The sequence below is a fragment of the Chanos chanos genome, chromosome 4 (assembly GCF_902362185.1).
Source record: "Chanos chanos chromosome 4, fChaCha1.1, whole genome shotgun sequence".
Lineage (NCBI taxonomy): Eukaryota > Metazoa > Chordata > Actinopteri > Gonorynchiformes > Chanidae > Chanos > Chanos chanos.
This window is the reverse complement of record NC_044498.1, coordinates 52,502,364-52,516,717: the sequence shown is the minus strand read 5'-3', so window position 1 is coordinate 52,516,717 and position 14,354 is coordinate 52,502,364. Positions and strand designations below refer to the sequence as shown.

General features: G+C 42.9%; 1 protein-coding gene across 1 annotated transcript; it reads right to left on the bottom strand.

Annotated features, from left to right (window-relative positions):
• Window positions 1-3,341: 3,341 nt before the first annotated feature.
• pdlim1 (PDZ and LIM domain 1 (elfin)) lies at window positions 3,342-10,612 on the bottom strand. Its single transcript, XM_030771155.1, has 7 exons — window positions 10,411-10,612; window positions 9,188-9,339; window positions 8,405-8,489; window positions 7,390-7,574; window positions 6,738-6,883; window positions 4,826-4,943; window positions 3,342-3,843 (listed from the first exon to the last, which is right to left on the bottom strand). Exons 1-7 carry the CDS (start codon window positions 10,501-10,503, stop codon window positions 3,657-3,659), a joined length of 966 nt encoding a protein of 321 aa, XP_030627015.1. The 5' UTR covers window positions 10,504-10,612; the 3' UTR covers window positions 3,342-3,656.
• Window positions 10,613-14,354: the final 3,742 nt, after the last annotated feature.

Below are 14,354 nucleotides of genomic sequence, written 5' to 3'. Positions count from 1 at the left end.
ATTTTGTACCTCCGTATTATGGAAAACCACAAAACCATAAAATCTAATATACAGCATGTCACACTAAGTAACTGTGGATGAGTCAAACATGACATCGAAAAGACGCATCGGTGTTCATCCGCTTAGTCTTTTTTTCATTGTACTCGCGATCTTTAAAAATTGTTTTAATCGTTTATGAAAAATAGTTGTGAAGCCTTGCAGCCCCTAATAGCGCAATTTTTCAACGTTGAACTGTGTCTTTCAACGGCATGACAATTAAAAAAAGAAAAAAAAAACTTTGGCTGCAGTTTTCCAGTCTCGTTCCTTGCAGTCCACTTAAGTGGCTCTTTGTTGGTTAAAAGAACGAGACGCCTCAAAACCTGGGAGAGCAAAGTGCTCCCTCAAAGCTGATTGGTCACTTTGCATCCGCCGTTGATGTAGACTCATTCCACGCGCACAGATAAGATAAAAAGGACATAAATGGTTTAGAAGCGCATCACCTCGGCATTGTTTCTCTCATTTATAAAAGGTTATGAGAGACGAGCGGTAGTGCTGTCACAGTGTAGCAAGACGATCGGTTTAGAGTTCCAGGCATTGGCTGAATATAACTCAAGAACCAGCAACTTAAAGAGGGTAAGAAATATATCTTAGCATCTTATATTAGAATTTTTTATATAATTGTCGGACAAAATGGGTCTGTATGAGCAGTGATGATTTAATTTACACTGTTCTCTTTTAACTGATTAACTTTACAGAATGTCTCCAAAGTCGCTGTGCACACCTGTTAAAAGCCGTGACACCTGTTCGTTAAAGTGCCATGAAGCACAGAAGGTGATTCCACGACCTCCTATCTCCATCGACGACCACCCAAAACCTTCGTCACAGTGCGAGGCAATGCCTGAAGTGAGTGAGTCAACGATCTCTGTGACCTCATCCACATCAAGTGGGGAAACAGTTAAAACAAAAAGAAATCGCTATAAGATGCCAATGGGCCAGCCATCGCACAGGCATCGCGGAAATCGCAGAATGAAGGCGAACGATAGAGAGAGACATCGCATGCACAACCTGAACTCTGCGATGGATGCTTTGAGGCACGTGCTGCCAACTTTGCCTGATGACGCAAAGCTGACCAAAATTGAGACGTTGAGATTCGCCCATAATTACATCTGGGCATTGACTGAGACGCTCAGGATTGCTGATCAAATTCGACACGCGCCGGGCCTCGAGAGGGATCATCTGTGTCTCCAGGCGCCACGCGCGTCTGGGGATATTATTTGGAGTCCTTCAAACTCGTGCACATCTAAGCGGTGCCCCACAGTTCCCGCAATCCACAGCTCCGTGAACGCGCAGGGTTATTACACGGATATGCTATTGGACGAGTATAGTAGTGCACATCAGGATAACCCACCTTATGGGCTGACTCATGATTTTTTCATTTGGGAATAGTGTGTTGCGCCTTGTTACGTAGTCTATGTGTAGTGAGAACACACGTATAGTGCACTGATAGTTTAATTTCCTTAAGAAAAAACTCGAGCACTAACTTGATCAAAATTACCCGAAAATTTAAATGCATTACAATGAATTCAGTTCTTTTTTGGAGAATTAACATAACATCTACAAAACTTTACATCAAATAGCAAATCAACGTGTGACCCGACTGAACAATTCTTCATGTTCATTATTTTGGCAGATCAAAGGCAATTCTCAAGCCGCTTTTTGCGATGTTTTGGTGATAGAGACCGATCAAAAAACTAATGGTCTCCAACTTAAACTTGTATGGGCAATCGTTTTGTTTTAAAAGTTGGACTCTGACTGTTAAAATCAAATTTACATCTCTCTAATACATTCTGAAGCAACCTGATATTGTGCAATATTGTGCATTTGAAAAATTTGGCTACAGCATTGGTAAATAAACTGGTTTGGGCTGTATGATCAGACAAAACAGTCACATTCAAGTTTTGTGAGAAATTCTTCACCAACAACATACCCGATAAAACAGTATACACTCATGATTTCTCGCGTGTTTAATATTTTGTCCTGTTTCGACTGACATACGTCATGTCTAACAAATCGTAGAGAGTAGAAAAGCACGTGTGTTTCTATAATTTTCATTGTGATATGTGTGAAAGGAAAGCAGATATGTGTTTCATCAGTAAGGCAGTTTGCCTAAACAAACAAACAAACAAAAAAAGAAATTGGAAAAAAAACGTGCAGATACTCTGTATCATGGGAACGTATAGTTCAGGCGCAAACCCGTAGGCTGGACAAATTAGTCAAAGAAAAACTGACATTTCATCCTCTGTGTTCGTTACGAGAAACGCCAAGTTTAAGGACGTTAAGCCTGCTGTTAGGCAGCTTTGAGAGAGGCACAACTTTGATGTCCTGTAGGGGGCGTAAGGTGGTCGATCGATGCACACTGTCTCGGGATACAGGTTTGGCACACACAGGTTGCCTCGGCGCTCTGCCGAATTACAAGCACACTGCGGAAGGACTGATACAAATTTAATAAACACACTGATAACTTTAACAGGAGATGGCAATCCACCTACTGTCTTCACCACCAAGTTTCAACCAGCCTAGGGTAAAACAAAAAACACACACAAAAAATGTGGAATACAGATGTCAATGCCATTTTAACACTTACTCCAGTGTTCCCTGGCAGATACTACCACAACAACAACCACAACCACAGCAACAATAACAATAACAATAATAATGATAATAATAATTGGAAGAAGAAGAAACAGAAGAACAAATAGCTTAGCTACAATCCTCATTATATAAGCATTATTACATGGCTTTGTTGAATACTCGGTTCTGATTGGTCAATTACGACATTCTGCTATTTTTTAGCGGAAGCAATAAAATCATTTTCATATTAATATTTTGTGTCAAATTATTGATTGTTTTAGTAAGTAGCCGTGTAATAAGCGGGATAACGTACAGCGAGTCGGTCATTATCGCGAAATAAACCCCCTCAGGTTTTTATCCCTTACTAATCATACATTCATGTTTGTTTCCACATTTGTAAAAAAATGCTATGTGCAACCTGCGACTGAGCAAAAAGTGACGTTATTTTATTAAGTCGTACTGAGCATGCGCAATAACAACCAGCCGCTACCATGGTTACTAACAGGCAACAGGAGGGAAATGTCTTGTATAATTTCTGAAATGGTCTGACCACAGGTGAACGCAACATTTCACTTCTCTAGTGAGAACAGAATTGCCACATTCATGTCAAACAAAAGCTACAGAGAAAAACACAGAGGGAAAAATATAGTTTCTGAAGAACGGTTTGGACAGACACTGGATGACACAGGTCAATGTTTATTACAGTCACTTTATTCATGAGATCTTGGAAAACATGGAATGGAATGTGCAAATGAAAATATTCACCAATACATTTAGATACGTTAGAGGCAAAGAACACTAACAATCACACGGAATGTCATCGATATAGGAATGTTTAGAAGGTTTTGGCAACACCTCGTCCGGACACTCCCCACGGACTCATGGTCATAAGACACATCACAGTTTATCACTCTCCTCCTGCTGGGGACCACTGCTAACCTACTGTCTGTGAGGGGCTGTCCGGACAACGTGTTACTGAAGATGTTTGCGTCTGGCCCAGCCCTGAGGTGCTGTGCAGTGTTAAAGCAGGCTGAACAGAGAGGCCTTTACTTTGGGAACACGGTGACCACATCGTAGCCTTCTGGTGGGGTCACGCGCTCGCGTGCATGTTTCTCACAGTAAATCTTATCCTCCACAAAAAAGTGTCCCTTCTGTTTCAGGTTGACCTCGCAGTCTGAGCAGACATAACACTCAGGATGCCGGAACTTGTCCCGCAGTTTGACAACCATTCCCCTTTAATCAGACACAGAGAGAGATGAGAACAGAGGAGTCACACCAAGAAATACTGCTAAAAATGTTTTTTTTTCCCTTCCAAACTTCTTGTGTAAACCAAAGAAACCATTAGGACTATTCCTAATTAGCAGCACATATTAGCTATAAAAAACTTCACTTTTGGGAATCCAACATGACCTAAGTGACCTATGACCTAAGTGACCTATGATCTAAGTGACCTATGATCTCAGTGTTTTTTACAAAAGCCCTTCACTCTTCACAGAAATCACATGGTCCTTTTACCAAACCATGGAGGGCAGGTTTATGGACACCTTCCGTGCCTATAATGTTTTTGGCTTCATAACCAGAAGTCCCAAACCCCAAATACACACAGCTGCTGTTGGTGTATACCATTCCACTGTTTCAAGCAAAGAGAATGCCACACAGTCACCACTAGGTGGAGACAATGCTACATTTTGTGTGGAATGACATGAAACGAGACATTTTCATGTCTGACACACTCTCTTTCTCTCTTACATATTTAAACACTTACGCACAGACATGCAGACACACAGAGACACATGAGTTTATATGTCTGATGTACTTACAGAGACACATGAGTTTATATGTCTGATGTACTTACACAGACACACAGAGACACATGAGTTTATATATCTGATGTACTTACACAGACACACAGAGACACATGAGTTTATATATCTGATGTACTTACACAGACACACAGAGACACATGAGTTTATATATCTGATGTACTTACACAGACGCACAGAGACACATGAGTTTATATATCTGATGTACTTACACAGACACACAGAGACACATGAGTTTATATGTCTTATGTACTTACACAGACGCACAGAGACACATGAGTTTATATCTCTGATGTACTTACACAGACACACAGAGACACATGAGTTTATATACCTGATGTACTTACACAGACACACAGAGACACATGAGTTTATATGTCTGATGTACTTACACAATCCCCGATCCACATTTGTCGCACACTGGGAGTTTCTCAGCGTTGCCCACAGAGGAACCGATTTTGTTGGTGGGAGCTTTCACACTCCTGAATCCAGCTGGCTTCTCTGAGTCGCCTGAAATGAGCAGATTCACCATGAACTGAAACCTGTCTGAATGAACACAACTCAGCAACTCACAGAATCATTGGACCTGCCAGTACCGAAAACCTACAGATTCACTGGACTACTTTTGGCAGTAACGAGTGATGTAACTAATTACCTTTTCAAATTAAATAACACAATTACAATTACTGAGATTTAAATGGGCTCGTTACTCATTACTTTTGTCTTGCGTGAAAATATTAATGGAGAACTGCAGACTATAGCAGACAAATGCAGCCAATTCCCCCGATTTCCTGTTTACGACCTTACGGTGGCGCAATGAATGAGTGAATCGATCAGTCAGCATTAACCCCCACAGTGGCCGACGGCTCGGGTAATATGTGAGCTCGCTAATATGGACATTATTTTTCCCTCCTCAAGATCAACAATATACTGGTGAGTTGGAGTCTATGTGCAGGTGTGTGAACTTTATCCACATCAAAGAATAGTAACTCTAATCTTCTGAAGCACCTGGTAAAACAACACGCTTCTACAAAGCTAATCGCGAAAGACCCCAGTGCTAGCGCCGCTGACCAAGGATCCACTCCATCCAAATAGCCAAGGCTTGATTTGATTGGACAGCCAAGGCTTGATTTGATTGGTCAGCCAAGGCTTGATTTGATTGGTATGCATTAATAAGAGACCCGAAGCAAACATTTAGAAATAACACAAAAATTACTTTCCCTAGTAACTAATTACTTCCATATGCAGTAGCTAATTGGTAAACGAATTCAATTACTTTTGAAAGTAACTAGTAACTGTAACTAATTACTAATTTGACTGACAACCTACAGACTTACCTAACCTGTCAGAACTGAAAACCTACAGACTTACCTAACCTGTCAGAACTGAAAACATACAGACTTACCTAACCTGTCAATACTAACAACCTACAAACTTACCTAACCTGTCAATACTAACAACCTACAGACTTACCTAACCAGTCAGAACTGACAACCTACAGACTTACCTAACCTGTCAGAACTGAAAACATACAGACTTACCTAACCTGTCAATACTAACAACCTACAGACTTACCTAACCTGTCAGAACTGACAACCTACAGACTTACCTAACCTGTCAGAACTGACAACCTACAGACTTACCTAACCTGTCAATACTAACAACCTACAGACTTACCTAACCTGTCAGAACTGACAACCTACAGACTTACCTAACCTGTCAGAACTGACAACCTACAGACTTACCTAACCTGTCAATACTAACAACCTACAGACTTACCTAACCTGTCAGAACTGAAAACATACAGACTTACCTAACCTGTCAATACTAACAACCTACAGACTTACCTAACCTGTCAGAACTGACAACCTACAGACTTACCTAACCTGTCAGAACTGACAACCTACAGACTTACCTAACCTGTCAATACTAACAACCTACAAACTTACCTAACCTGTCAATACTAACAACCTACAGACTTACCTAACCAGTCAGAACTGAAAGCCTACAGACTTACCTAACCTGTCAGAACTGACAACCTACAGACTTACCTAACCTATCAGAACTGACAACCTACAGACTTACCTAACCTGTCAATACTAACAACCTACAGACTTACCTAACCTGTCAGTAATGAGAACCCACAGTCACCTGACCTGTCTATGCTGATCACTGTGTGACTGTGGCCTTAACTCTACAGGTGAGAGTCAGAGAAGAACAAGGACATGATATGGGGGGCTGCAGGGGTGAGGGCTTTGTGATGGAGAGGAACATAAACACACAGACGGTGTACTGGACGCGTACCAGTTTCCAGTATCTCCTGCAGGACCTTGAAGGAGGCGGACTGCCTGGGTGGTTCGTTTGACTCCTGGTTCTCCTGCAGCATTTTGTAAACCTCAGAGTTAGCGGCTAAGTGTGGCTGGAGTTGACCGGGCTTTGAGGCGTCTTGTCTACAAAACAAACAACCCGTGTTAAGGACAGGGTTGTCAACACAGACTGAACCCAAACCTGAGGAGACTCCAGCACATTAATCACACTAATACCTGGACGTCTGGTCAAGTGTTGGCTGTTATCTGGGCAAATCTTCTATCATTCATCTCACATTCGAATTCTAAATCACTGGTGGTATTATTGCATTACACTTATGTGCCTTTAAAAGATAATGCTATATATCATATTATAAACAACACTATATTGTTTTCTATTAATATCTGTCTGATTCTTATCATTCAGTAAATTAATTCAATTAAACTCCACTTCAGAATGAATATTACAACTACAGTAATCCATTAAAACATTCGGCAGAGATGTAAACCCTTTCGGCCTAATTTACATGTGTTTATTTCTACGGGTGCAGGACTGATCAATCATCAGGTTTATTTGAGGATGCATTTCCAGAACAGCTTATTACAAAGTTCACAGGATTTCAAACTTCACTGCTGGTCAGAGGTCTTACGTGCTTTGGGGCTCGCCCGCCGTGGTCACTGTCTTGGCGGTATCCACAGTATCGTTAAAAGTCTTAATGTTCTCTGATGAGTACAGGCCGCTGGGGCTGTTGTACTGACTGGTCACGACTTTGGAGCCCGACGCAGCGAAGGGGAGGGCACTCCTGTTGTGGGCGGAGCCAATGTGTTTCACTTCCTATGGACCGAAAGAGAGTCAGACGCCAGGTGTTTATGATTGTAGGCAAAGTTCACTTACCATGCACCTCTCACACTGATTATAAACCAGCTAAAAGAACCCACTAAACTATGACAGGGAAACATAACAAACAGACACTGAAAATGGATCTCAAACAGAGAAGTGTATGAAAGACATAAAGGGCAGTCTCGGGCATTGTCAGGGACACCGCTGAAAACACACTCTGGTAACTCTCTGACTGGAAGAGGAGCCTATGTATGAACTGCCCATTTCTTGCTTCTCATATTCATATTTCTGTAGTAATCTTAGAAAGAGGAACACGCAGGAGAGTGAAAAACTAGTGACTGACTCAGCAGGGTGAAGGGAAGGGTGGACAGCTCTTCACATCGTCAGAACACACCCAATTGTAAAACACAAACCAGTGTTTTAACTCTGCCAACATCCCCATCACACAGTCTCTCTGAGCCCTCCCTCTGTCTCTCCCAGTTCACTCTCCTACGCTCACTCCCACTTTGACCCGAGTTTTCCAGCCTTGCCGGCAGGAAGTCGGTCTTGCGTCAGGATCTGGCTGATAAAGTCCCGTCGCCATGGATACTGCTTGTTGGGACGAAAACAATGAGTTCACTTTTTGGCAGGCGGAACCACCAAGCCTTTATTTGCTTTAAAGCTGATACAAAACCCACTGTTATGTTTTTTTTTTTTTTTTAACATCTCATTCTCGCTCTCTCTCTCTCTCTCTCTCTTTATTCACAGCATTCCAAAACTAAGAGTCCAGTCAAAGGTCCACCGAGGAGACCCCTGGAGCTGACCGGACGGGTGAGCAGACATACCTGTGGTTCAGATGCCAGGTTCATTTTGTAAGGGTTCGTCCTGCCGTCCTCAGAGCCCATGGGCGACCACATTTTTGACTCTGATCTAAAGAAGAGGAAAACACTTTCAGGCCAGTCGTTAAAACAGCTAGAATCTGAATTACGACCAAACAGCACATTAAACACTATTAATGTTGCCCCTGGGGCATCGTGAGGCTGCATCCCGACTCCCAAAGAGACCCTCCTGACACACACGTGTGCGCACATACACACACACACACACACGCACACGCACGCGCACACACACACACACACACACACAAACACACACACACACACACACACACGACAACTCTACATCCCTGTGAGTATTAGTTTACAGGAACTGGTAACCAGTCAGGATATGTCTCATAGGAGAGCTCCTTAAGAATCAAACTATTCTCTTTCTCACTGGACACAAAATAACCCTCGAGTGCTGTGTTCCTGCCTGGGAGCCTGGCTTTAGACGCTGAGGACGGTGATTTGGACTGAGCAAACAGACAGAATATCTGCTAACCACAGACTTTTGAATCAGTCACTCCAACCTCTGAAAATACTTCTCAAGATGCTGTAAATAACTTTCAAAAAATGAAAAAAAAAAAACAAAAAAACGTAGAGGTCAAGCGTTCAAGGAAACACGTGGAAAAAATGCCTTTCCGCTGAATCTAATTCCATCGGAAGGTGCAACAATCAGTGGCTCTGCCAGCTTCCCCCACAGACCAACATGTCTATTCACGGCCAGTGGGACAGTGACTGATAGCTTACCTGTCGATGGACAGAGCCATTTCCTCTGAGCAGCCCTTGATCTTGTTCTGTGCTTCTAAGTGTGTCATCCCCTCGGTGGGTTCACCGTTTATGGCCAGGATCATGTCCCCAATGCACAGATTGGCCTGGGCTGCTTTACTCCCCGGCGTTACCTGGAACACGCATCACTTTTACATTCATAGCATGTTTAGAAAAAAGCACATTCGTTTTGTCATGAGGAACTAACTAACGCACCAAACACACAAATATATATATATATGTACATACATACATAAACTATAGGCTTCAAGAAATATCAGTATCTTTGGAATATGCTGAGAAAACATCACAAACGTGCCTGTTCATTTAGGGTTAACTATCTTGAAAGTACGTTTAAACGGCCTGAGAGGCTTCGAAGATTTCCAACAAACAGGACATTTCACATTTTTTGAAATTTCCTTTTATCTGAAGTATCAACGCTGTCGAAATCCGCTTTGTTGTGTGTGACTGAATTTCCGTAGACTACGGTCTACTTAACCGTAAGTACCAGACTTTCTACAGACACTCGTCACATTGCCGTTTCTGAGGGTTACTTTGTGAATAAACATGCTGGAACTCCTGGAAAAGTGTTTTATTTTCAGAGACTCACAGTTCACCCTCAATATTAGTGTCTTCCTGCTCAACAAGTTAAACTGTGCCAAATTTCTCTCCCTTTCTTCAGCAGAATGCACAGAGTCGAGCCGTTTCTCTAGGGAGCGTTCTCTCGAAAGCACAGTCGTATAACGGGGTCCCGTAAGTCCATGGCACTTTGCTAAAGAGCCTACGCCATCCTATACCCCAAGTCCCAGTTCTTGGACCAGTATCGATACTGTCAAAGCTGTAGGTGAACTATGCACCGTAAGAGTCGAACCTGTGAGAACGTCTGAAGTTTACTCGTGAATCGAAACTCTGCATATGCGGGGAGTAGTGCTAACATGGACTAATTTGCTAAGCTATGGCTTTGTCAGTCATCTTTATGGGGCGTCAGAGGAAAAGTATTCTAACTATGCGGTCTTCATATAGCGTACTACGCAGTATCGTGCCGCTAAACAAAAAATCGCTAAGCTACACTACTGCGAAAGATTACACACAGCCAAGAAAGCATGTCTGTCCCGGCAAGAACAGGATCCTTCAGGCCCAGTAAGCGAGCGCACTGCACCTACACTCAGTAAACCTGCAAAGTTGTGAAATCAAATGAAACTTACCCGCGAGATAGTCAGTGGCTGTTCAAAATCTTTCCCACCAACCAAGCGGAATCCCCACGGTCCGGGACCTTGCATGACAACGTGGAGAGGCATTATATCAAATTTACGTGTGCAGTGGGCTTTCAACGCTGCGATTACAGCTGATCTGCGGTAATTGACGTGTAGATATGAAGTTACAAAATTTCGCGAGATAGAAGCCTCGCGACCAGGAGGTATCTTTATGAAACTGAGTGATGGGCGGTACTTCAGCAAAAGTAGAGAGCGAATACTTTCAGATGTGTCTACGCTGATAAGGACTTGTTTCCGATGTTTGTTTAGGGGTGGAACGTTACGTCATTTTTGATCCAAGGTTACCATTTATGGTAGAGCCCAATCCTGGGATGTGGAATGTGCCCCTCCCAAATTTTGAAAGTGCTGGCAAGCAGCGAAGGCCTGATCATTTTGGGCAGCGGGCAGATAGGAACATGTTTCCTCCGACATGGGGTCACATTCCCAACCCCGTTCTCTAGACATGCTGAGAGCGGGAAAGACATACTTGTGAGCGTCGGGCTGTTTTAATCGCTTTTGAGTGATGAGAAAGAAATTAAAATTTGCTTAAGGTGCATGTTGAGTTGAAAGACAAAGCAGGCTGAATGCATTTATGAGACAGATAAAAGAGAGAGAGAGAGAGCGAGAGAGAGAGAGAGAGAGAGAGAGAGAGAGAGAAGATGAGATGTATGATGTAATTCAGAATTGAAATTTTTTTCCAGTGAGTCAGATTGCCGTGGCTAATTCAGATTAAGGCCCAATGGATTTCAGAACCACTCAGAAGCTCAGATAAACTCGTGCTGCCTGGCTCTGAGGAAGAAGACTGAAAAGAGCGGGTTTAGCGAGACTTTGTTTTCTCACATTTCAGAATCAAAGCAACAGCAGAAATCGATATAAATGTTTTACTCTTTTAAGTAGAAAAACATACAAGGTAGAAAATGCTAATTGATGTAATTGTTTTGATAAAAAATTATTGAAAATATTCCTGTTTTTTCTGTTTGTGTTTATAGTTTAGTATTACATTTACATTTAAATAAACGTAAAGTGATGTCACCCTGCCCTAATTAAATGATGTCCAGCAGGTGGCGCTATGCTCAATGAATTGGGCAGAACAATGGGACCATCACAGAGTTTTGGTTTTTTGACATTATTCCTCCTGACTCTATATGAGTGTAAATGTGTCTGATCATGGTTACCATGTCCACCAGTATAAATGGCTAATACACTGATCATGGTACAATGTCCACCAGTATAAATGGCTAATACACTGAATATGGTACCATGTCCACCAGTATAAATGGCTAATATACTGAATGATCTCCTCCCTGTTGAAATGTCCACAAAAGAGTTATAGCAGAGAGTTTCAGGTTTTAGTTTGGAGACTTCCTGCTCTTTTATGGGTGAGTCACTGTCACTGTGTCACTGTGTATATGTCAATGCCAGTACAGAATACACCATCAGAGAGCTATATGGATGAGCATATTTCACTAATTAATTCCCTAACCACCTCAGTTCCTTTAAACTCTATCGGTTTTGTTGTGGTAGTGTGTTTGGCAATGCTTCTCATTCAGGTTTTCCATGCAGGGTACAAGCCCGTTACCCTGTGGTGCTGAGGGGCTGCGTGTGGCCGGAAAAGGCATTTAACAGAGAGCAGCTGTTTCAGGGTCAGAGTAATGTGTCAAAACCCAGCGCTGCGATGCACTGAGATAAGATTCAGGTGAGTGAGTGTGCAGTGAAACGCGGTAGCCGTTGAGCATCAGGGTTGTGAAGTTGTTCAGTCAGCTGCTCTTTTTGTTGCCTGTGTACGGGAGGGGGTACATTTTCACTCAGTTGTCATTTGGGTAAAATTTTTAGGACAGGTCTTCTCCGAGGAGTGCTCAGCTTAGTGACCGTGTTTGTTGTCAGTACAGGCGTCATCCCAAATCAACTGAGCCTTCAGACAGAAGACACCAGCAGGTTCACACAGTAATACAAAATGAGAAATAGTTCTTATCTACAGTAACAGAGAACAGGAGGAGAGAGAGAGAGAGAGAGAGAGAAAGAGACTTTTGACTGTTGACTTTTACATTGCATTTAATACTTCAATCTATCCATCTTGATTCTGTCCATGTTAAGTGATGCACCCCCCCCCCCCCCCCCCCCCCCGACCGAAAAATCTCCATTCCACCCGTCCCTCAAAAACTATGCATAAGATGCACATTCCACTGTTCATAAAGAGATATAAGGCACTTCATTAACAACAGAGCACAACACATTTTCAACACCCCATACATTCAGAGTTAATACATTTCATTTCATCAATAAATTTAAAATAAGCAAATTCCACTCTAAAGCGAGTTGGACATTGTAACTGGGTCTGTGAAACCCTCCCCCTTTATTCTATTTCTTCTCGTGTGACAAGTAGCCAGTTTATCCTGAGCAAAGATAAAATTCACCAAACACCACTTAAACCACTGTACAGAAGTGTATCGTGGCCCCAGTATGAAGAGTCCAAATGTGAATGTTAAACCCAGTTTCACAGAGAGTCTGTGTTGGAATCCAAAAATGGGATTCAACTGTGAGCATTCTGTAAACACACGTTGTACAGTTTCTGGCCTAGAACAGAAAGGGCAACCCGCCCTCGCGTCTGGGTCACAGTGAGATATGGGCTTATTTGTCGCTATGGCCCCGTGTATTACCCTCCACTGCAAGTCTCTTACCTCCTCTAAGGCCCTCATGTTTCTCACCTTCACACAGACACACACACACACACACACACACACACACTGGTGCTCTCTTACCTCCTCTAAGACCCTCATGTTTCTCACCTTCACACAGACACACACACACACACACAAACACTCACACACACACACTCTCACACACACACACTGGTGCTCTCTTACCTCCACTAAGGCCCTCATGTTTCTCACCTTCACACAGACACACACACACTCACACACAGACACAGACACACACACACACACACACACTGGTGCTCTCTTACCTCCTCTAAGACCCTCATGTTTCTCACCTTCACACAGACACACACACACACACACACACACACACACGCACGCACACAAACACATAGACACAGACACACACACACACACACACACACACTGGTGCTCTCTTATCTCCTCTAAGTCAGTAGGGCACCTCTATCCTCCTCAAACTCACCCGGGCTCAGAGAGGAGACAGGCAGTAGGGCACCTCTATCCTCCTGCCGATCTCCAGTGGTTGCAGTCACACGCAATGTGGGAAACCGTGCAGTACCATTGCCAGGATGCTCTTTAAGAAACTCCTGCAGCGACTGAGACGATGCCCTTTCAACTTCCTCAATGAACTTTCCCAGCAGCCTCAAAGAGGGGATACTTGTTTGCTGAGACAGGGAGAGAGAGGGAGAGAGAGAGAGAGAGAGGGAGAGAGAGAGGGAGAGAGGGAGTGTTTGTGTGTGGTCCCCAGACCCTTATACCAAATTTAATCGTGTCATTTGATATGATCCAAAAATCCAAGAGAGCATCTGCGCCCCTGCTGGCCTTAGAGAGAACTGCGGAAAATCCCCTGCAATCCCATCCCTGCCCGAGCATTTTAATCGCATGACAGTGATTTGGATGTAATTTTCCTTTCATTCTGACATCTGTTTTTCCCCTCTCCTATGACTGCCTGTAATATGAATCACATTAACACACAAACACAGATATTTACACACAAACACAGCCCCTCTCACAGAACACACAAAAGAATTGATTTCTCTGCTACAGTGAAGAACCTTCCTTTCGAACAAACTTTTTTTTTTCCCCAAGAGGAGAAGCTTCCGCTCCTGAATAATATCTAAAAGAAATGCTAAAGAAATAAAACCAGTAGCATTACTGGGATTCTGAGTCAGATTTTCTTTGGATTTGGGGATGGGGTTTAGAGAAATGAGGTTGTGT

Coding starts and splice junctions, on each gene's coding strand:
- pdlim1 (XM_030771155.1), bottom strand. CDS start 10,503: ATGCCTCTCCACGTTGTCATGCAAGGTCCCGGACCGTGGGGATTCCGC. Junction 9,340..10,410: donor AGCCACTGACTATCTCGCGG/GTAAGTTTCATT, acceptor TGCGTGTTCCAG/GTAACGCCGGGGAGTAAAGC. Junction 8,490..9,187: donor ATGGCTCTGTCCATCGACAG/GTAAGCTATCAG, acceptor CCTCTTCTTTAG/ATCAGAGTCAAAAATGTGGT.